Source organism: Clarias gariepinus, chromosome 1 (genome assembly GCF_024256425.1).
Source record: "Clarias gariepinus isolate MV-2021 ecotype Netherlands chromosome 1, CGAR_prim_01v2, whole genome shotgun sequence".
NCBI classification, from domain to species: domain Eukaryota; kingdom Metazoa; phylum Chordata; class Actinopteri; order Siluriformes; family Clariidae; genus Clarias; species Clarias gariepinus.
In genome coordinates this window covers 7,535,898-7,558,505 of record NC_071100.1, presented here as the reverse complement: position 1 = coordinate 7,558,505, position 22,608 = coordinate 7,535,898, and the positions used below count along the sequence as shown (strand labels likewise).

At 40.8% G+C, this 22,608-nt stretch overlaps 1 protein-coding gene across 1 annotated transcript in view; it reads right to left on the bottom strand.

Annotated features, from left to right (window-relative positions):
• Positions 1-22,608, bottom strand: part of LOC128511338 (carcinoembryonic antigen-related cell adhesion molecule 5-like) — a 47,609-nt gene that overhangs the window by 13,597 nt on the left and 11,404 nt on the right. The window contains exons 2-6 of the mRNA XM_053484198.1: positions 15,232-15,480; positions 7,394-7,684; positions 2,930-3,220; positions 1,739-2,038; positions 796-1,071 (exon numbers count right to left, since the gene is read on the bottom strand). Of these exons, the coding sequence (XP_053340173.1) occupies positions 796-1,071; positions 1,739-2,038; positions 2,930-3,220; positions 7,394-7,684; positions 15,232-15,480 (1,407 nt within the window). The remainder of the gene's footprint in view (positions 1-795; positions 1,072-1,738; positions 2,039-2,929; positions 3,221-7,393; positions 7,685-15,231; positions 15,481-22,608) is intronic.

Genomic DNA, 22,608 nt, shown 5'->3' with positions numbered 1-22,608 from the left:
AAATTCAAAACACTGATGCTTGCCTACAAAGCCAAAAATGGCCCAGCACCCACCTACCTCTCTGCGCTAATTACACCACGCACTGCACCACGTTCCCTCCGATCCTCCAGCACTGCTTGCCTCATCCCACCATCTCTCAGGGATCGAGGGTGGCATTCATCCAGGCTCTTTTCTGTTCTGGCACCTAGGTGGTGGAATGAACTTCCGCTAGATGTCCGTACATCAGAGACTTTGACTATCTTTAAACGACGACTCAAGACGCATCTGTTTCTCCAGTACTTGGACTAACCCCCTGTCGGTCCCCCCTGTCGGGCCCCCCCCCGAAAAAAAAAAAAAAAAACTCTTCTCAAATGTGTTGGACTAATGGTACTTAGTTATTAACCTAGTTAACCCAGTGTAAGCATGTATCCAATGTTGTAAACATTAAAGCACTTTTTCTAAGTCGCTCTGGATAAGAGCGTCTGCCAAATGCCTAAATGTAAATGTAAACAATCATCATAAAGAGCACATGCCCTTTGATATCCCTTACTTATTAATACTAAGGTAGTTCTGAATTTTATTATTAATGTGGGTTTCAATAAACATGAAGTGTGCATACACTCATTATGGAAAAAAATACATACACACAATATTCAGAATTATTAAACATAACTCACTATGATCACATCACCAGCTAGGACACGGAGAAGCACATGCACAATATAACTAACTCAATCTGTGGAGTTTTCACAGAGTGAGTATTTCTAAATATTTTATAAACACACTTCATTACAAACACACTTCATAGAGACTCACCATGCACTGTGATGTTGACAGGATTACTGTTTTCCCCAGATTCAGACTCACACCAGTAAACTCCAGTGTAGGATGTGTAGAGGGAGCTGATTTTATATGTAGATCCTGTAAATGATCCCCACTGTGAACAATCTGACACTCCTCCACTGTGTGTGTATCTTCTCACTGTCCATCCAGTAGAGTGTCTCTGGTCCTCACAGCTCAGTGAGAGAGAGTCATTAGTAAAGTGTTGAGTTCTGTTGGGATTGATGATCAGAGAGACTGGAGGAGATTCACCTTAAACACAGAAAAGAGACGTGGAGATGCAAATAAGTGTAATATACAATAGACTGAGGAGACAAGTGCATGTGTGCTCAGAATGGTCTTTATTAATCAGGTAATTAAATCCACAGTCCTAAGCATTGATCATAACACAAAGTTTTAACACAGGTTAATCCCTAATCATTAATTCTGCAAAAACACAGCAGGTCAAAATCAAGAAACTAAATCAAAACTGGGACTATGAACACAGGAAAGACACAAAGCAGCACAGAAGGTGTAAATACAAAGTGTTTTAGGTAAAACTAGAAATAAGTCCACATGCTCAGATCATCACATCATCACGTCTCCACCAGAGGGCACCATCATCTCAGTATTAGCCTAGCTTTAGCATAAAACAACAAACAAAACAACCCCACAATATTGCACCATCTATTATCATCAGCTTTGTATCTGTTATTCTTGAATTATAAATAATAAATCATTTTAAATGAGAGACAAAACAAAAATTTCATCACTTATAAAAATACAGTACATGTTTAATCAACAATGTCATGAAGGTAAAAACTAGCAGCATTTAGAGCTCTTTCATTATCTTATAAATATGAATAAATATATGCTGCATTAATCACATTTATACAACCACATCCTACAGTAAATAACTAATGTTATCATTTTTCCTCACCAGTGATCCATAGTGTCTGTAGATTGCTGTACTGTGTGTGTAAGGCTGGTTCTCCTCTCTCTCCTCTACATACATACACTCCTGTGTGTTTAAGAGCAGCAGGACTGAGAGTGTAGGAGCCTCCAGATCTTCGTCCGTCATTATTTTTTATTTGATTTACATCGTCTCTGTAGGTAACAACTCTGTACCAGCTGAATGTCCAGTCTGTAGAGGAGTCTGTAACCTCACAGTTTAGAGTCACTGAGTCTCCTTCAGTCAGCCAGCTCTGTGGAGATACACTCAGTACTGCCTCTGGTCTCTCTGTTACACAGCATATGCACAACTAGTTTGTATATTTCTTAAATAAACAATTAGAATTTAACAATGACTACTTCTACTTCTTCTACTGTGTAAGAGCATCACACACCTGCTACTGTACAGGTGTATTTACCAGTGTGTGTGTGTGTGTGTGTGTGTGTTTTAATCTACAATATATGTGCATGTAAACCTTTGAACTTGTATTTTAATGTTTTTATCAACAGCTGATGAAATAAATAATGCAGGCTTTAAGAACCACATACATACATTATGACTCAGATAAACACAATGGTTTTACCAGACTGCAGCTCCCATCAGCCTCTGAGTGTCACATACACACCTGTTCTGTGTTTTCTCTTGTGGTTGTACTTTAGTTGCAGGTGTTACATTCATGTTTATTTTGCATTAGCTGTTATTGCTATTATGTTATGTGCTAGTTAATATTTCATTGCTATAAAGCTGGAATGTACCTGAACAGCTCGCTTTAGAGAAACAGATTGCATGAGATTCCAGCACTTAAATCCTGCCATCACACTCTCTCTATTCTCCTGCTGCTAGTTGTCTATGTCTTGCATTTATGTTGTGCTGCTTATTTCAGTTTATGTTCATGGAGTTCACTGCTTTTATTATAGTCTTGTTTGTGCTAATGCTAAGCCATGATAAGGCAAATGCTAATGCTAACCCCTAGCTCCTTGCCCAAATACAGTTTAAAATACAGTTTATTTTATGGATTTTAGACCACACAGATCTCAAAAAACATTATTTTTAACTTATTTCAAATTTCAAGAATATCAATAATTAAGCATATTTTTTATTCTCACCACTTTTTACTCCAATCCTTTAAAAAAAAAAGGATAATAAAATAAAATAAATAAATATATGATCATGTCGTACTTGTTGCAGTAATGGTGACTTCATCGCTGTACTCTGTGTAGGACTCTTTCTCTGCCCAGGCTTTATCTCTGTGTGCTCTGCACTTATACACTGAGTCTCCTGTATTATTCACTGTCACAGGGAGTGTGTTGGTGTTTACTGGTTCAGTGCTGAAACTCTGTAACGGCTGATTATTTTTGTACCAGTGAAACTCCCATCCAGTGCCCTGCTTCAGCTCACAGGTCAGAGTGACGGTGTCTCCAGTGTAGATGGAGCTCTGAGGATTCACTCTCACAGTCGGTTTGGGTTTTACTGTTGGGATGAAATGATGATGGAGTCAGAGCTGCTTTTCCTTTTACAACATAAACAGCAGATTTAACATTTTATAGAAAATCATGATCAGTTCAGTTTTTAACTAATGTTAAATTGTTAACATGCAGGATGATGAATGTGAGCATCAAAAACTTAATTTGTTAGTTTTATTATATTGGTAATACAGACATCCTGCACTTTAATAGCAAGCAGCTCCCTGATGCTCTCAAATCATGTACAACATAATATATATATATATATATATATATATATATATATATAGTGGTGTAAAAAACTATTTGCCCCCTTCCTGATTTCTTATTCTTTTGCATGTTTGTCACACTTAAATGTTTCTGCTCATCAAAACCGTTAACTATTAGTCAAAGATAACATAATTGAACACAAAATGCAGTTTTTAAATGAAGGTTTATGTTATTAAGGGAGAAAAAAAACTCCAAATCTACATGGCCCTGTGTGAAAAAGTGATTGTCCCCCTTATCCAAAAATAACTTAACTGTGATTTATCACACCTGAGTTCAATTTCTGTAGTCATTCCCAGGCCTGATTACTGCCACACCTGTTTCAATCAAGAAATCACTTAAATAGGAGCTACCTCACACAGAGAAGTAGATCAAAAGCACCTCAAAAGCTAGACATCATGCCAAGATCCAAAGAAATTCAGGAACAAATGAGAACAAAAGTAATTAAGAACTATCAGTCTGGTAAAGGTTATAAAGCCATTTCTAAAGCTTTGGGACTCCAGCGAACCACAGTGAGAGCCATTATCCACAAATGGCAGAAACATGAAACAGTGGTGAACATTCCCAGGAGTGGCCGGCCGACCAAAATTACCCCAAGAGTGCAGAGACAACTCATCCGAGAGGCCACAAAAGACCCCAGGACAACATCTAAAGAACTGCAGGCCTCACGTGCCTCAATTAAGGTCAGTGTTCACGACTCCACCATAAGAAAGAGACTGGGCAAAAACGGCCTGCATGGCAGATTTCCAAGGCGCAAACCACTTTTAAGCAAAAAGAACATTAAGTCTCGTCTTAATTTTGCTAAAAACATCTCAATGATTGCCAAGACTTTTGGGAAAATACCTTGTGGACCGACGAGACAAAAGTTGAACTTTTTGGAAGGTGCGTGTCCCATTACATCTGGCGTAAAAGTAACACAGCATTTCAGAAAAAGGACATCATACCAACAGTAAAATATGGTGGTGGAAGTGTGATGGTCTGGGGTTGTTTTGCTGCTTCAGGACCTGGAAGGCTTGCTGTGATAGATGGAACCATGAATTCTACTGTCTACCAAAAAATCCTGAAGGAGAATGTCCGGCCATCTGTTCGTCAACTCAAGCTGAAGCGATCTTGGGTGCTGCAGCAGGACAATGACTCAAAATACACCAGCAAATCCACCTCTGAATGGCTGAAGAAAAATAAAATAAAGACTTTGGAGTGGCATAGGCAAAGTCCTGACCTGTATCCTATTGAGATGTTGTGGCATGACCTTAGAAAGGCGGTTCATGCTAGAAAACCCTCAAATAAAGCTGAATTACAACAATTCTGCAAAGATGAGTGGGCCAAAATTCCTCCAGAGGGCTGTAAAAGACTCGTTGCAAGTTATCGCAAACGCTTGATTGCAGTTATTGCTGCTAAGGCAGGCCCAACCAGTTATTAGGTTCAGGGGGCAATTACTTTTTCACACAGGGCCATGTAGGTTTACATTTTTTTTCTCCCTAAATAATAATAACCATCATTTAAAAACTGCATTTTGTGTTTACTTGTGTTATTTTTGACTAATAGTTAAATGTGTTTGATGAGCAAAAACATTTTGTGTGACAAACATGCAAAAGAATAAGAAATCAGGAAGGGGGCAAATAGTTTTTCACACCACTGTGTATGTATATATATATATATATATATATATATATATATATATATATATATATATAGTATAGTATAGTATAATATAGTTAATTAAAATGCAACTGTGGTTTGATATAACTGTATTTCCCTACAGGGCTCTATCCTAAAGATAGTGGATTGTTAATATGTCTGGCTGTCTGGATATATAATGGACACCTCAAAACTGTTCCCCACTCATATTCCTCTGGGACATACAGTAAGGGTAAACCATATAAACACGTTGTTTGAGGTCTCGGGAGAATAGAGTAAATTGACCGATAGCGCCATCTGCTGTTTTGGAAGAGAAAGTTGCTCCATTGCATTTGTGAGAAAATAGGTTGGGTGCATTTGTGAGAAAATACGGTGGGTGCATTTGTGAGAAAATACGTTCGGCGCATTTGTGAAAAAGTCGAATTTTTTTCTTTGCAAAGCAGATTGTGTTTGCAAAATGCTGCATTTGTGAGAGTCATTTTTTTCTTTGCAAAGCAGATTGGGTTTGTTTGTTTGTTAAATTTTGGCACATAATTAACTCCATAGGTGTACAGCAGGCACTGCATATTTAATGAAAGAAACGGACGAGAGGGCTCAGTTTCTCCATGGTCCAGCGCTGGCCGTTATTGCAGGATAATAAAGGTTGTAATCTACTGGAAGCAAAGGCTGACTCTGAGTATTTTTCCACAACAATCACAGCATTCAGGCCCCTAACTCTCACAAGCCTATGGTAATAAGGATATATATATATATATATACAGTGGAACCTCGGATTACGAGCTTAATTCGTTCCGGAAGTGGGCTCGTATTCCAAAACACTCGTAAACCAAATTTAATTTTCCTATAGGAAATAATGGAAACATAAATTATTCGTTCTACAGCCCAAAAAAATTAATACATAAATATAATTAATACAAAATATAAAGTAAAAATAAAACAAATTAACCTGTACTTTACCTTAAAAAAATGTAAAATTAAACCCCGACAGATAAGGGTTTTCGTTTGTGCATGCAGAGTGTATGTGTGTAAAATGTGTGCGCGCGCGCGCGCGCACACACACACACACACACACACACACATTAACGGATAGACCGTTTTTAAAACCATTTAAAAATTAGCAAGGAACATTCCTAGTCACACTCACGTGAGCGCATACTAACAGGATCACTGCTGTAAGTAAAACAACAACAAAAAACGAATTAAACAGCTCCTCACCTTTGAAAACAATCGCGACAGAGAGAAGTTTGTGTGTTTATTTGGCAACCTGAGAGGAGGGGGGCTAAAGGGAGGCTCGCTTGCGTTTACAGCCCCCTTCTCTTAGGTTGCCAAACAAACACACAAACTCTCTGCCTTACACAGACACAAACACACACACGCGCACTCAAAAACACTGCAGGCACTAAGACCCAGCAGGGGAGACGATAGGTCTCGGCTTTACAGATCCCCTTCTCTCAGGTTGCCAAATAAACCATTATGGGCCAGGGGTAGCTCAGTGGTTAAGGCATTGGACTACGGTTCGGAAGATCCCAGGTTCAAACCCCACAACCACCAAGTTGCCACTGTTGGGCCCTTGAGCGCGGCCCTTAACCCTCAACTGCTCAGATGTGTAAAGAGGAAAAAATGTAAGTCGCTCTGGATAAGAGCGTCTGCCAAATGCCTAAATGTAAATGTAAATGTAAACACACAAACTCTTCTCTGTCGCGACTGTTTTCAAAGGTGAGGAGCTGTTTAATTTTTGTTGTTGTTGTTGTTGTTGTTGTTGTTGTTGTTTTACGTTACAGTAGTAATCCCGTTAGTATGCACTCATGGGAGTGTGACTAGCAATGTTCTTTGCTAATTTTTAAACGGTTTTAAAAACGGTCTCTCCGTTAATGTGTGTGTGTGTGTGCGCGTGCACATGCACATCTCACACACACACACACACACACACACACACACACACACACACACACACACACAGCGCGTGTGTGTATTCACCCAGCAGGAGAGACGATTACCTACAATCCTGCTGCAAGAGAGAGAAAAACCGTTGGCTCACTTGTGATGATGTAACGCTCGTTGTTAAAACAAGAAGCGCTGGCGTGAAACATGATACTTGGTGCTCGTTAACTAAGACAATGCTCGTTTTTCAAGTAAAAAATTATTAAAAATTGTTGCTCGTCTTGCAAAACACTCGTAAACCATGTTACTCGTAATCCGAGGTTCCACTGTATATATATATATATATATATATATATATATATATATATATATATATAATCAAATCATGACATACCTGTTGCAGTAATCATGACTTCATTGCTGTACTCTGTGTAGGACTCTTTCTCCGCCCAGGCTTTATCTCTGCGTGCTCTGCACTTATACACTGAGTCTCCTGTATTATTCACTGTCACAGAGAGTGTGCTGGTGTTTACTGGTTCAGTGCTGAAACGTTGTAACGGCTGATTATATTTGTACCAGAGAAACTCCCATTCAGTGGACTCCTGCAGCTCACAGGTCAGAGTGACGGTGTCTCCGGTGTAGATGGAGCTCTGAGGATTCACTCTCACAGTCGGTTTGGGTTTTACTGTTGGGATGAAATTATAAAAAACTCAGAGTTGCTTTTACCTTTAAAACAAAAACAGCAGGTTTAGCATTTTATTAAAAAAATCATGATCAGTTCAGTTTTTAACTAATGAGCGTGAACATGATGTCATGCTCTCAGCGCTCCGCGCTGATCTAAGACCGCTCTTGTCAGTTGACATTTCCTTTCCCACGCTGTCAAGCTCCTCATCACGCGCACTTGTTTTCCCACGCTGTCATGTCGCTTCCACGCCCCCGCTCCGCCCCGCCTGCACACTGGTTTCCCATTCAGCGCTGATTTCTCTGTGCTTATAAGGAAGCGCAGCGCACTGGATCCTTGCCAGATTATTGTGTCTCTTGTACCAGTTTTCTCGCGTTTACTTTGATAGCCCTCACGTTGCCAAGTTTGTTTCCGATTCTCGTTTTTCCCCTCCTCGCCTTTCGATTCTGATTTGATTGCTACGCTGACGGATTACACGGCTCCCGACTCAACGCGCGCTCTCTTGACTACGGCTTATCTTCACGTCTCGGCACAGACACCACGCTGACGGACTTCACGGCTCACGACCCAACGCGTGCCTCCACGACCACGGCTTATCTTCACGCTCAGCACAAACGCCACGCTGACGGATTTCTCTGCTCTGCTCGCTCTCTCTCATCCTCGACCAGACAACGCCTCGTTCCTGCACCTGCGTCTGGACCCGCCTCTATGCACCGACGGACATCTCCCTTCTCCGTGATCATCGTCCTGACAGAATAATCTGGCCATACGATGGATCCAGCAGGATTAGACAGGATGAGGCAGGCGCTGGAGAATCAAGGCGCTCTCCTTGGTAAACATCAGGAGGAACTGGTCACTACCAGACAGACGCTCGCTGACGTCACCGCCCAAATGCAACGTCTTCAGATGCCCGTAGCACGTTCCACGGACCCTCCACGAGAGCCACGCCTGCCAGCCCCTCCCACTTATGGCGGAGAGCCAGGTACATGCAGATCTTTTTAGTAATTTAATTAGCATAAAGACCACAAACTTGGATCAGACTGAATGCGCAACCGGCACCTCTGATCTGAAGCTAGGACTGTTAAATATTAGATCTCTCGCATCTAAAGCAGTTATAGTTAATGAAATTATCACAGATCAGGAGTTTGATATACTCTGTTTAACAGAAACCTGGATTAAACAGGACGAGTATGTAGCTCTAAATGAAGCTAGTCCTCCTGGATACAGCTACATACACCAGCCTCGGTTAACTGGTAGAGGAGGAGGCGTCGCAGTTATTCACAATTATGGAAGAACTTAAACTAGTTCTTAAGAAACACTACAAGATGAAGGACATGGGAGAGTTGTCCTATGTCTTGGGGTGCCTCGGTCATCCAAGCTAAAGAGAAAAACTGTATATTCCTCCATCAGAAGCATTATAAAAAAAAAGGCATTATATTCTTTATTCTCTAAAGCTGTACTCTTTGTTCACATATGACTGTGTGGCCACTACCAGCTCCACCACCATCATTAACTTTGCTGACAACACCGTCGTGGTGGGCCTGATCTTTAATAACAACGAGACAGCCTACCTGAAGGAGATTAGGAATCTGGAAAACTGTTGCCAGAGAAACAACCTCTTTTTAAACGTCAGTAAGACAAGGGAGTTGATAGTGGACTTTAGCACTAAGCAGGAGAGGAACTACCAGACCCCTGTCATCAATGACAGCCCAGTGGAGAGAGTGGACAGCTTTAAATACCTCAGTGTTCAATTCAATTCAATTCAATTCAATTTTATTTGTATACCGCTTTTAACAATTGCCATTATCCCAAAGCAGCTTTACACAAAACAGCTCTCCAACCAGAAGCGGGGCACCAGGATGGGTCAGACAGGTCCAGGGGGCAGAGGGAGTCTGGATCACTGGCAGCTCAGGAACGACATGTGTAGCTCGACAGAGAGAGAGAAAGAGTGAAGGGGGGAGACAGGGGGAGAGAGAAAAGAGAAAGAGGGGGAGAAAGAAAAAAAGAGGAGAGAAAACAGTTACAGTAGGTCTGGTCACAGTCACACAATGTATAATGTGAGACTCTGGCAGGACTAACTATGACAGCATTACTAAAAAGAAGAGCCAGAAAGAAAACACAAATATGAGGGCTTCCTGAAATGTAAAGCAAACAATCACCTCACCGTCAACCACCCTGAGTGATCAATGAGAGTGGGGAGGACAGCATCTAAACATACCAGTTCGCCATAATACTCTACGTCCATGAGTCCCCCAGATCTGCTCCTTTACCTAAGGCAAATCTATTTATAAAAATGCTTGATTAAATAAATAGGTTTTTAGCCTGGAGTTAAACACTGAGACTGTGTCTGAGTCCCGAACATTATTTGGAAGACTATTCCATAACTTTGGGGCTTTGTAAGAAAAAGCTCTGCCCCCAGCTGTAGTTTTCATAATACGCGGTACTGATAAGCAGCCTGCATCCTTTGATCGAAGTAGGCATGGTGGATCATAAGACACTATCAGCTCACTCAGATACTGCGGCGCGAGACCATTTAATGCTTTATATGTCAAAAGTAGTATTTTAAAATCAATGCGAAATTTCACATTGAGCCAATGAAGTAAAGATGAGATAGGCGTGATGTGCTCGTATCTTCTGGTTCTAGTGAGGACTCTTGCTGCTGCATTCTGGACTAGCTGAAGCTTATTTATGCACCTAGTTAAACAACCAGACAGTAGAGAATTACAACAGTCCAACCTAGAGGTGATAAAAGCATGAACTAGTTTTCCTGCATCATTTAGCGACAATATATTTCTTATCTTGGCAATATTTCTGAGGTGAAAGAATGCTATCCTGGTTATATTATCTACATGAGCTTCAAATGAAAGACTGGGATCTATAATTACACTGAGGTCTTTTACTGTTGCACAGTCTGATGGAACAGAAAGGCCATCTACAGATCTGGCCTTTAAAAACGCACGTTTTGAGAAAAGGGATCCTGCGACAAGCTGTGAAAATGCCCTTCATTACCTGTAGGGGGCAGTCGTGTTTTAGTCTGAAGTATTTTGTGTCTATTGAAGCCGAAAAATGTGTTATGTCTCTTAGGCGCCCAATGACAGCAAGTGACAGAGCTCATAAACGTCTCAAGCTCAAACTGATATGTATTTATTCTTTATTTTCATTCAGAATATTATTATTAGTAGTAGTAGTTCTTCACTTTATTATTCTCGACTCTTTTTATGCTCACTTCGAGGCTGCAGCTAAAGATGCTAGCGATGCTAATGCTAGCGGCGCTAACGGCTGCAGACAGGAAGTCACTGCCAGCACCGGAAGCTCGTTCATCATCACCGAGCACGACGTGAGGAGAGCCTTCAAGAGAGTGAACACCAGGAAAGCAGCAGGACCAGACGGCATCTCAGGTCGTATTCTCAGAGCCTGTGCAGACCAGCTAGCACCTGTGTTCACTGAGATATTCAACATCTCTTTATCCCAGTCGGTGATCCACACATGCTTCAAAGAGTCCATCATTGTTCCTGTCCCAAAGAAACCTCATCCTGCTTCCCTCAATGATTATCGCCCTGTAGCCCTCACCTCAGTAGTGATGAAGTGCTTTGAACGCCTGGTCAGAGACTTCATCATTTCTTCACTACCAGGCACACTGGACCCATTACAGTTCTCTTATCGTCCAAACCGCTCCACGGACGATGCAATCTCTCATCTCCTCCATACATCTCTCACTCACCTGGACACTAGAAAAGGGAATTATGTTAAAATGCTCTTCATCAACTACAGCTCTGCATTTAATACCATGATTCCCTCCACACTCACCACCAAGCTGGAGCACCTCATCATTGTGTCAGTGGATTTCCAATTTTCTGACTGGCAGACCACAGGCAGTAAGGATGGGCGGACATGTCTCAGCCTCACTCACTCTCAGCACTGGAGCCCCCTGCTGTACTCTCTGTACACCTATGACTGCGTGGCCACTACCAACTCCACCACCGTCATCAAGTTTGCTGACGACACTGTTGTGGTGGGCCTGATCACGAACAACAATGAGACGGCCTACCTGGAGGAGGTTGGAAATCTGGAGAACTGGTGCCAGAGGAACAATCTCCTCCTGAACATCAGTAAGACAAAGGAGCTGATAGTGGACTTCAGTACAAAGCAGGTGAGGAACTACCAGACCACCGTCATCAACAGGAGCCCAGTGGAGAGAGTGGGCAGCTTCAGATACCTCAGTGTTCACATCATGCAGGACCTGGCATGGTCCTGTCACATTAACACTGTGGTAAAAAAGGCCCGGCAGCGTCTCTACCACCTCAGACGCTTGAGAGACTTTAGACTGCCCTCCAAGGTGCTCAGGAATTTCTACTCCTGCACCATAGAGAGCATCCTGACGGGGAACATCATGACCTGGTTCGGGAACAGCACCATGCAAGACAGACGAGCTCTACAGAGGGTGGTGCGATCAGCAGAGCGCACCATCCGCACCGAGCTCCCTGACCTGCACTCAATCTACAGCAGGTGGTGCTGGACCAAGGCCAAGAAGATAGGGAAGGACCTCAGCCACCCCAACAATGGACTGTTCTCTCTGTTGAGGTCAGGAAAGCGATTCCGCTCCCTGAAAGCCAACACAGAGAGACTGACGAGGAGCTTCTTCCCGCAGGCGATACGGTCTCTCAACCACAACACCACACAGTACTGACCCACACATTTGGTTTTTACACTCACTCTGGAAATTCTGGACATTCATTTATACTAGTGCCCACTGCACAACTACACTTTGTGGTCATTAGTTAAATCACTCTATCACAAGCCACTTTAAATAAATCACTTTTAAGCATATTTGCACTGCATTAGACATTTTAAATATGTGGATTTCACAACCCTAAACATTACCATTTTTTACCATTTTATCTAACTTCGTTCCACACAAAAAATGACATAAATCTATACCTACTTTGTACAGCTGTTTTCTTTTTTGTTCTATATTTCTTCATATATTTTCTATATCGTGTATTTTAGTTGTACAGTTATTTTATTTTAACTTTACTTTTATATTTTATAATTATATAATTTTTCCTAGTTAAATTTACCTTTTATTTAATTTTTTATATTTATTTCTTATTCATAGTCTTTATTCTAAGGTCATGAGCAGTTGCCTTAGCATTTCACTGCATATCGTACTGTGTATGTGACAAATAAAATTTGAATTTGAAAAATGTATCCCTTTTTTTCTTCTCTCTGTTGTGTAAAATAACTCTAACACCAGTAACACTTCTTCTATCAGTACTCCGTCCCCCGGCACACACCTAATGCCATGCCGGAGAGACAGAGTCTCCAGACCGTCCTCAGAGTCCATGGTGCCTCGCTCGCTCTCTCTCATTATAAAGTTTTAACTTTGTTTATAAAAAAAAAAAAAAAACATATACAAGTAGAAAAAACTGTCGAAAAAAAATGCAAAGTCTTTCAAAATTTGGCAGGACGCCAAACCCCTTCACATGTTCTCCTCACACCCAGCTCATGCACAGAGAGAAAGAGAGAAAGAGAGAGAGAGCATTGATGTGTTTCGTGCTAAGTGATTGTTGCACTGCTCTTAGTGGCTGAGGCTTTTCATTTATCCTCACTGGCTGTGCTTCATTCCACAGTGTATTTTTAAGTGTGATCCCTGCTTCTTGTGTAGGGAATGTTGGTAAAGTGAACTTCCCTTGACAAAATCACTCCATTTGGAAGACCCTGTAATGTCACCAGTACAGTTTGGGATCACACTTAACATGGCTAAATACCCTGTGCAGTCCACTTCTACTAGTCAATCAGAACACAGCTAGAGTTAAATATCCCAGTGCTGTTACTATTTATTATCACAACTCATGGAAAGCCTCTTGTCCAATCAGATTAATCAGTCAGAACTAACTGTTGTGTAATAGAATAGAATGGAATAGAATAACACAGAACAGAACATCACATGTATTTCATGTTACATTTTCTGCACATACAGAGGTGGTAGACACCAAGACAATATAATATAATATTTAAGAGGGGTATGCACTTTATGCTTTTGTTTCTTTTAGGAAGAACAAAATATTAGTCAGCTCAATCACAGGGAAGCTTCTCAGGTATCGTAGATACTTTACTTCTCTTATCTTCCAGCACAAACTGACATTCCAGGTGTGCAAGCAGCTGGAAAACTATATATTTCAGTAAAGAAAACAGCCTGTTTCCTCATCTTCAATAGATGGTTGTGTGAGTGTGTGTGTGGGTGTGTGTGTGTGGCAGCAGGGGGGGAGTGTGTGGTTATAACTTGTACTGAAGAGTTGTTAGTTGTTCCAAGGTGGGATCTCTAATATAACCAAATTTCTGTAATCTGATCAATCAGTGATGGAGCAAATTACATTACAAACAGATTTATCAGTAAAACTCAGTCATGTGATACACATGGTGTATGGTATACAATGCTGCTTCCAGAAACCTTCTGCAATTATGTCCATTGCAGGTGGGCTGGGGACGGATGGGTAGAAGGAGGCACTGATAACAAAAGGTAGTTCAAAATTCAATATTATGAAATATGAAGATTAAGTAGTTAATTTAAATGTGTGTGATTTACGAGTACCATTTCTCATTGAGTGTCATTGAGTATCATGATGCACGCATGCGCTTCTTGTTTTGATGCTGAGCGTCACATGATCACAACTGAGCCAATGGTTCTTCTCTCTTGCGCGCTGCTGAATTGTGGGTAATTGTGTGTACTGCTAAGTATAACACTGTGACTGCATAAAACATGTTTTATTTTGTTTGTGTGTACTGTTTATTGCATAAACCTTGTGCAGGTTAATCTGTTTTCTTTTTACGTTATTTTCTGTATTAATTATTTTTATATATTTATTTTTTTACGTTGTGAAACGAAAAAGCTAAGTTTCCATTTTTGGGGGATTATTTATGTGGAAATTTTTTGATTTGCAAGTGTTTTGATATACTGAAGCATGGGTTTTAGTGAATACAATCATTTCATATAAATTTAGTAAAATAAAAGCCCAATACACACACTAAAGCCTGTAGGTACACAAGACTATTTAATTTAGTTGTCAACAGATCACACATATGATAGAGGAAGGGACAAACATGAAACTGAAATTAAATAATTACATGTTTTACCAAAGTTTATGGTCTTAATCATAATTACAGAATCTCCATAAAAAAGAAATAAACAAATGTATAATTCCAAGGTCTCTATGTGTCTTATAATATAAGAAATTATGGCACCCAAAGGACAAGATAAGATTTCCTCCCTTTTTATAATTTCATGTATTCCTTCATATTATTGTGGTGTCAGTCTGATTAACAGTTTACTGTGTGTTATTATTCATACTGACTCACCACAGTTATACAGTAAATATAATATAAATCCCAGGTGATATTACAAAAGTCATGATGATTCTTGTGAAAGAAATGAGCAGATTACACAGAGAAGTAAAATCAGCACTGATCAATCCTCAGTCACTGACAGCTCAAAATCCAAATCCTTAAATAATTATAAGATTTTAAAGACAAACACAAACACACAGACTCACCTGATACAGTCAGTCTAACAGCAGCACTGGACTGTGTATAGTCGTCTCTGCAGGTGTAGTAATCTCTGTCAGAATTTGCATCAACCCAGAAAGATAACGAGTCTCCATATTGATTGAACCAGCTATTCTTATACCATCCGTATGACCGGCGAGTGTCTCCTCCTCCCTGTATGTCACATCTGAGAGTAACAGTCTCTCCAATGAACACGTGTGTATCAGGCTTTATGGACACCACAGCTTTAGGCCACCCTGTAGAAAGATTATACTGTTAAACAATACATAAAGTAGATTGCACTGCACACAGAGTAACATGAACATTAAAAAAAAAAAAAAAGTTTTGTTAAAAATAATGCAGTCTGTGTTGGTGTGACTGAAAGAGAAGGGGTCTGGTTTATACTTGGCACGTTCAGAGGTACTGTAGTGACTCTCCTTATATAATAAATCTATATAGTACACTGATCTCTAATATATCAATATATCAATAATCTATAAATAATCTAATAAAATAGCGGGTATACAAAAAGAAAAAAAAACTATTTTAACCTCATTAAACTACTTTAAGTGTTTTCTAAGGTCTTACACTCACTCCTCCTTCTCTACGCTGGTCGCAGGAGGCCTGTAGGTAATCACAGGAAAATTTGGGCCACAACTGAGCCCTGCGTTTTCTCTTGCACTGTGGAATTGTGGGTAATCGTCTCCCCTACTGGGCCTTCACACATTTGCCTTCACAGACACACACAGACATACACAGACACACACACTCTTTCTTTTTGCTCTACACAGAAACACTGCTTTGTCGCGATTCTTTCAAAGGTAAAGTGCATTTGTTTTATTTTTACTTTACACCAGTGATTCTGTTAGTGTGTCGCTCAATTGAGTGTTATTAGAGAGATTTCTTGTTTATTTTTCCCAATAAAACAGTGTTTCTGTTGTGTGCACGCATGTGTGTGAAAAGATTGGAGGAAGGGTAACTGTGTAAGAAGGGCTCATTCCTCCTCTCCTCTTACTTTAGCTTCACACGCACACACAGTGGCTGCATCCACACTGACGGAAACACTTATCTGTCAGGATTTATTTTTACTTTTTTTGAAGGTAAAGTGCAGGTTCATTTGTTTTATTTTTACTTTTATTTTTTATATTACTTTATTTTTTATATTTGTTGGGCTGTAGGGGGAAGGTCACTTTTTTACAAATATGAGCCAACTTCAGGAATGAATTATGCTTGCAATCCAGGGTTCAACTTTATTTATCTTAACTGACAAAAATTCTTGTTAAACCATTAAGGGGCATAAAGTAAATTGCAGTTGACAACTCGTACAGAACCATCAGCCACAATTTAAATAATAAAAATATACATTATATAGGATAAACTGTGTATAAATCACCTTGATTATGGGCCTCTGGTACAAGTGAAACCAACACTAAAAAGAAAACAGAAACAAAGAACATGACAAAAATTTTAACATAATTTAATCTATTCATGAAAGCAGCACATTGTAGTCACACCAACCACACAAGATTCATTCTTATTCAGAAAATCTAATCTACTACCTGTTAGAAATAGAAAATTCACTATTCTTCTCATTAATGTCTTTAATTTTGCTTTACTACACAACGTGGTGTTTTTCGATGTTGGCTCAGCTTAGTGTGTTAAGGCTCTGAATTACTGATTGGAAGGTTGTTGCAAAGCTGGGATATGCGAAGAATAAAAAATTTCACTGTGCAGTAATGTATATGTGCTAAATAAAGGCTAAACTTAAGTGCAGGGTGTGATCATCTTATTAATTGGGCATAAAAAAACGTCTCGGGTTACTTTGCTGTAACCCTGTTTCCTGAAAAGGCGGGAACGAAATGCTGCGTGAAAACGCTATGGGGAACATCTTGTCATGTTGCCGGTTGTGAAGCATGTGTGTACCAAACAGGCAAAATTTTTGGCTTTTATAACCTCGGTCAGGTGACATCATCTGATAGGACGTACTTGCAGGTTATAAATAGTAGTGAACCGGAAACATTTCTCAGATTGATTTGTCTGAACGGACGTCCGGTCACATAGGCAGTGCGGCCTTGTGCGCACACGCTACACAACCTTGGAGTCCAGACAATTGCAGTGTGGCGAGGTTGGTACTCTCGTTCCCATAGCGTTTTCACGCAGCATCGAGTGTAGCCTTTGAAAGGGAACAGGGTTACAGCAAAGTAACCCAAGACGTTCCCTTTCAAAGGCTACACTCGATGCTGCGTGAAAACGCTATGGGAACGAGAGTACCAACGCTGCCTCACTGCAAGTGTCTGGACTCCAAGGTTGTGTAGCGTGTGCGCACAAGGCCGAGAAGGTCTCAGAACTATGTCTGGGTAGCTGACTCGAGGACCCGTGGGCCCGGAGTAGCATGAACATCCAAACTATTAATGTAATAAATGTGTGCGGAGAGGACAACCCTCCGAGTCACACACTTGCTGCAGGGGAATACCTTTTGCTAGTGCAATAGATGAGGCGATCCCCCTGGTTGAATGAGCCCTGATTTCTAGAGGCGAAGTGAGCCCACGCGCCTTATAGGAGAGGGCAATAGCCCAGTGTAGTGGGGGCCACCCCTGTTGCGGTCCCAGACCATGTAAAAGCTGCTCTGACTTACACCACTAGCTGATGCGGTGGACATAAATCTAAAGAGCATGACTGGACAAAGTAAGTGAAGTCTTTCCTGCTCCGAAGCTGTAAAGGCGGAGAACAGGAGGCTTCAAAACAATAGGATGCATATTGAAAAATGTGTGCGGAGAGGACCAACCCTCCACGTCACAGACTTGCTGCAAGGGAATACCTCTTGCTAGTGCAATTGATGAGGCGATTCCCCTGGTTGAATGAACCCTGATTCCTAGAGGCGAAGTGAGCCCACGCGCCTCATAAGAGAGGGCAAGCATCTCTCACGCAGCTTGCGGCTTCAAAACATGTAAAAGCTGCTCTGACTTACGCAACTGGCTAATGCAGTGGACGTAAATCTGAAGAGCACATACTGGACACAGTAAGTGAAGTCTCTCCTGCTCCGAAGCTGTAAAGGCGGAGGACAGAATGCTTCAAAACAATAGGATGCATATTGGCAAATGTGTGCGGAGAGGACCAACCCTCCGCATCACAGACTTGCTGCAAGGGAATACCTCTTGCTAGTGCAATTGATGAGGCGATTCCCCTGGTTGAATGAACCCTGATTCCTAGAGGCGAAGTGAGCCCACGCACCTCATAAGAGAGGGCAAGCATCTCTCACGCAGCTTGCGGCTTCAAAACATGTAAAAGCTGCTCTGACTTACGCAACTGGCTAATGCAGTGGACGTAAATCTGAAGAGCACGTACTGGACACAGTAAGTGAAGTCTCTCCTGCTCCGAAGCTGTAAAGGCGGAGGACAGAAGGTTTCAAAAACAATAGGGATGTCCGATCCTCTTAGAGAGGTTACACCATTTAGAAAAACCATCTTAACACTAGAAGCGCCGCGCCAGTGTCACCTACTAAAAACGCGGTTCAGCGGTCATTTGACCGCCTATTGTTTTGAATGGGAAGCTGCTGCTGACACACAATGATCGCTAGATGGCGCTTTCACCCAAAGCAAATAGTTTAGCTCCAAGATCAACTTGCACTTGGACAATGCGCCATTCATTCCCGCGTTGATAATAAGCGGTATCTTTTTTTCATATTCAACTGAGAAAACCTACTACAGAGTCTCTAAGAAGAGAGAAAAAACAAGTCAGAGGGAAAAAACAAGTCATGTTTGGAATTATAACCCAAAGTTTTTGACTTTTTTTTGCCGTTTTTTCTCCTCCTTTGTCCATCGAGGGGCTTCGTACTATAACAAAAAGGAAAGCTCTACTTAATTTTATATCGTATGGAGAAAATGTTATTAGTTTGTTCATTCTATTTGAAGCTTCTGAACGTCTCGGAGCAGCGATTTAGTTCTGAACTCGCTTCCGTGAAATTATCGCTAAAACAATATTAAATTTGAATAAATCAGATCTACTACAGCAGATAATAAACTATGCTATGTCATAACCGAAGCAAACACAATGAATATGTCTCGTTTCGTTCAGTGTTGCTAGGCAACGGACCACGCGCCTAATCGGTTCACTTGGCCGCGGTGTATTATAAACCTGCGGGATGTTTCACTGCTTATGTCCACTGAATGAGAACTAAATCAAAGATTTCGGTAACTACACTGAGTGTAACATCTGCATAGTGACACTAAACAGCTGAACAACTTCACTTTTCCGTTTACCTCTGAGAAAAAAAAGCTGTATTTTGTTTGTTTATATGTTTATAAAAGTACACGAAGTAGGCGCGCGCGCGCACACACACACACACACCTCCCCTGAGCCCTCGGTCAACATCTAATGACCGTCGATATGCAAATGAGTCAAGAGGTAGCCTAACGTGGTGTCGGAGAGGAAAGACTTTGAAGCAGTTTCAGCGTTATTCAGTTACAACAAGCACAGCGATGAGTCCACGTTGTTTCACTGGTTATGACATAGTGACACTAAACAGCTGAACAACTTCACTTTTCCGTTTACCTCTGAGAAAAAAAAGCTGTATTTAGTTTGTTTATATTCAGAGTAACACCTTCCAACCACCTCTCATAGTCTATTGTTAGTTTTAATGATTTGGCTGAAACTAATTATCACTACATAAGTACCCCAACACCATTGATCATGAGTTTCAGCTGAAACTAATTCTATACATGCAACAGAAAATGTAGATGCAGATTCCAAATGTATAAAGATACATGCTATATATATGTGTGTGTGTGTGTGTGTGTATTCGATGCATGCTATATATATATATATATGTGTGTGTGTATGTGTGTGTAATCGAGGCTGGCTCTATTCAGGGGCAAGAGGGGCAGCGCCCCATCAACTAAATGTCTGCACATGTTAATATATTCCTAAAATTAATATATTACAAGTTGATAAACTGATCTGCGGTAGCAGAGAAATCCGCTGAAAAAGGGACACTACACAATACGGTATTAGATGTCCCTCATGTCTCTGTCCCTCTGCTGTGCGTATTCATTCACAGGCGCGCTCACACACACACACCTCCCCTGAAGCAGTTGCTGCGTTTTTCAGTTACAACAAGCACAGCGATGAGTATAAGAATAAAATAAGGTATCAGTTTGGTCTGTGTAGTTAGTGCCCTTGTATAGAATAAATGAATAAATAACACATTCCAACCACCTCTCAAGAGACTGCCATAGTTTTGCAAAAATACTTGCAAAACATCAGCATACATTGGAGGGAACTTACCTTGTACTGTACAATGTATATTCATTTTATTAATGAATTGCTGTGAATAAACTACATATGCAGTTGATTTACCAGAAAGGACTTTTCAGTTTTTGTGTGCTAAACTAAACTTCAGGGTCAAGTAATAGCGATTTTATTTGAAAAGTATATATATATATATATATATATATATATATAGGGAAAGATTAAGAAACACGCTGAAGCGGAATATATGTATATAGCATGTATCTTTATACATTTGGAATCTGCATCTACATTTTCTGTTGCATGTATAGAATTAGTTTCAGCTGAAACTCATGATCAATGGTGTTGGGGTACTTATGTAGTGATAATTAGTTTCAGCCAAATCACTAAAACTAACAATAGACTATGAGAGGTGGTTGGAAGGTGTTACTCTGAATATAAACTAACTAAATACAGCTTTTTTTTCTCAGAGGTAAACAGAAAAGTGAAGTTGTTCAGCTGTTTAGTGTCACTATGTCATAACCAGTGAAACAACGTGGACTCATCGCTGTGCTTGTTGTAACTGAAAAAAACGCTGAAACTGCTTCAAAGTCTTTCCTCTCCAACACCACAGGCTACGTCTTGACTCATTTGCATATCGACGGTCATTAGATGTTGACCGAGGGCTCAGGGGAGGTGTGTGTGTGTGTGTGTGTGTGTGTCTGTGCGCGCGCGCGCCTACTTCGTGTACTTTTATAAACATTCTACATATAAACAAACAACATACAGCTTTTTTTCTTTCTCAGAGGTAAACGGGAAAGTGAAGCTGTTCAGCTGTTTAGTGTCACTATGCAGATGTTACACTCAGTGTAGTTACCGAAATCTTTGATTTAGTTTTCATTCAGTGGCCACACATCACTTCCACATTTCCCTCGCTTTTATGCATAAGCAGTGAAACATTCCGCAGGTTTATAATACACCGCGGCAAAGTGAACCACGTTCCGCCGATTAGGCGCGTGGTCCGTTGCCTAGCAACACTGAACGAAACGAGGCATAATCGTGGTGTTTGCTTCGGTTATGACATAGCATAGTTTATTATCTGCTGTGGTAGATCTGATTTATTTACATTCAATAATGAGGCTTTATATCCTCACGAGGGGTCATTACATATGTAATATGTAAAACAATATTGTTTTAGAGATAATTTCACAGAAGCTTTTAACAGAACGAACAAACTAATTAATTTTCTCAAAACCTTATAAAATTAAGTAAAGCGAAATTCCCTAAATGTCCTTATAAAATATCGCTGATTATCAACGCCAGAACGAATGGCGAATTGTCAATATTTTACGGAAGCATATATATATAAACTGCATATATGCAATGAAACCTGAGATAGTTACATATACGCACTGAATGACGCATAAATAGTATGCGCGATTCCTTGCGCCATCTGCTGAGAGAAATGAGAATCGCAGGTTGGAAAAGACAGGAAACGCCATGCCGCCGCGCAGCTGTCAGCGATTCCACGTAAATAAGAGCAAAATAGCTTTATACTGGCTTTTACTGGTGCGATTTTAAAAATTTAAGCATACAGGGTGATTAAGCTCACATAACTAGGAAAAGTCATGAAAGGAGGGTCCTGGAAATTGATCGAGTGTGAAGTATTTTTTTTTTTTTACCCCCTTGCGGTCAAATGACCGCTGCTCGGCGCTTCTAGTGTTAAGGGTCAGAAACCTGAGGCGCTGACTCTAGTGGTTCAACAAGGGGGCACAAGCTAGAGGACAAATTTCTTCTGCAGAAACTCGAGCACTGAAACAATTCGGCAGTGGACTGGGTCTACCTGCTTCGTCATGCACCAACTTCCAAATACAATCTATTTGAGGGGAGGCAGCCCTAGTACTTAGAATAGTCTTAATTACGCTGGCTGGAAGACCAGCTTGACTTAGAGTCAGAGAGTAGTAAAGGGGACATTTGCTGATCTTGCGAGGCAAAGAGGTCCACCTCCGCTACATGAAATTTTCCCAGAATGTAAATCGCCCTGATGGACAGGAATCTGGTGCGCTAGCTATTTAGCGGCGCGAGCACAGTCCGCCCTGGCGATTAATATATGAGACTGCCATAGTGTTGTCCACCCGCACTAGGACATGGTAGCCTCA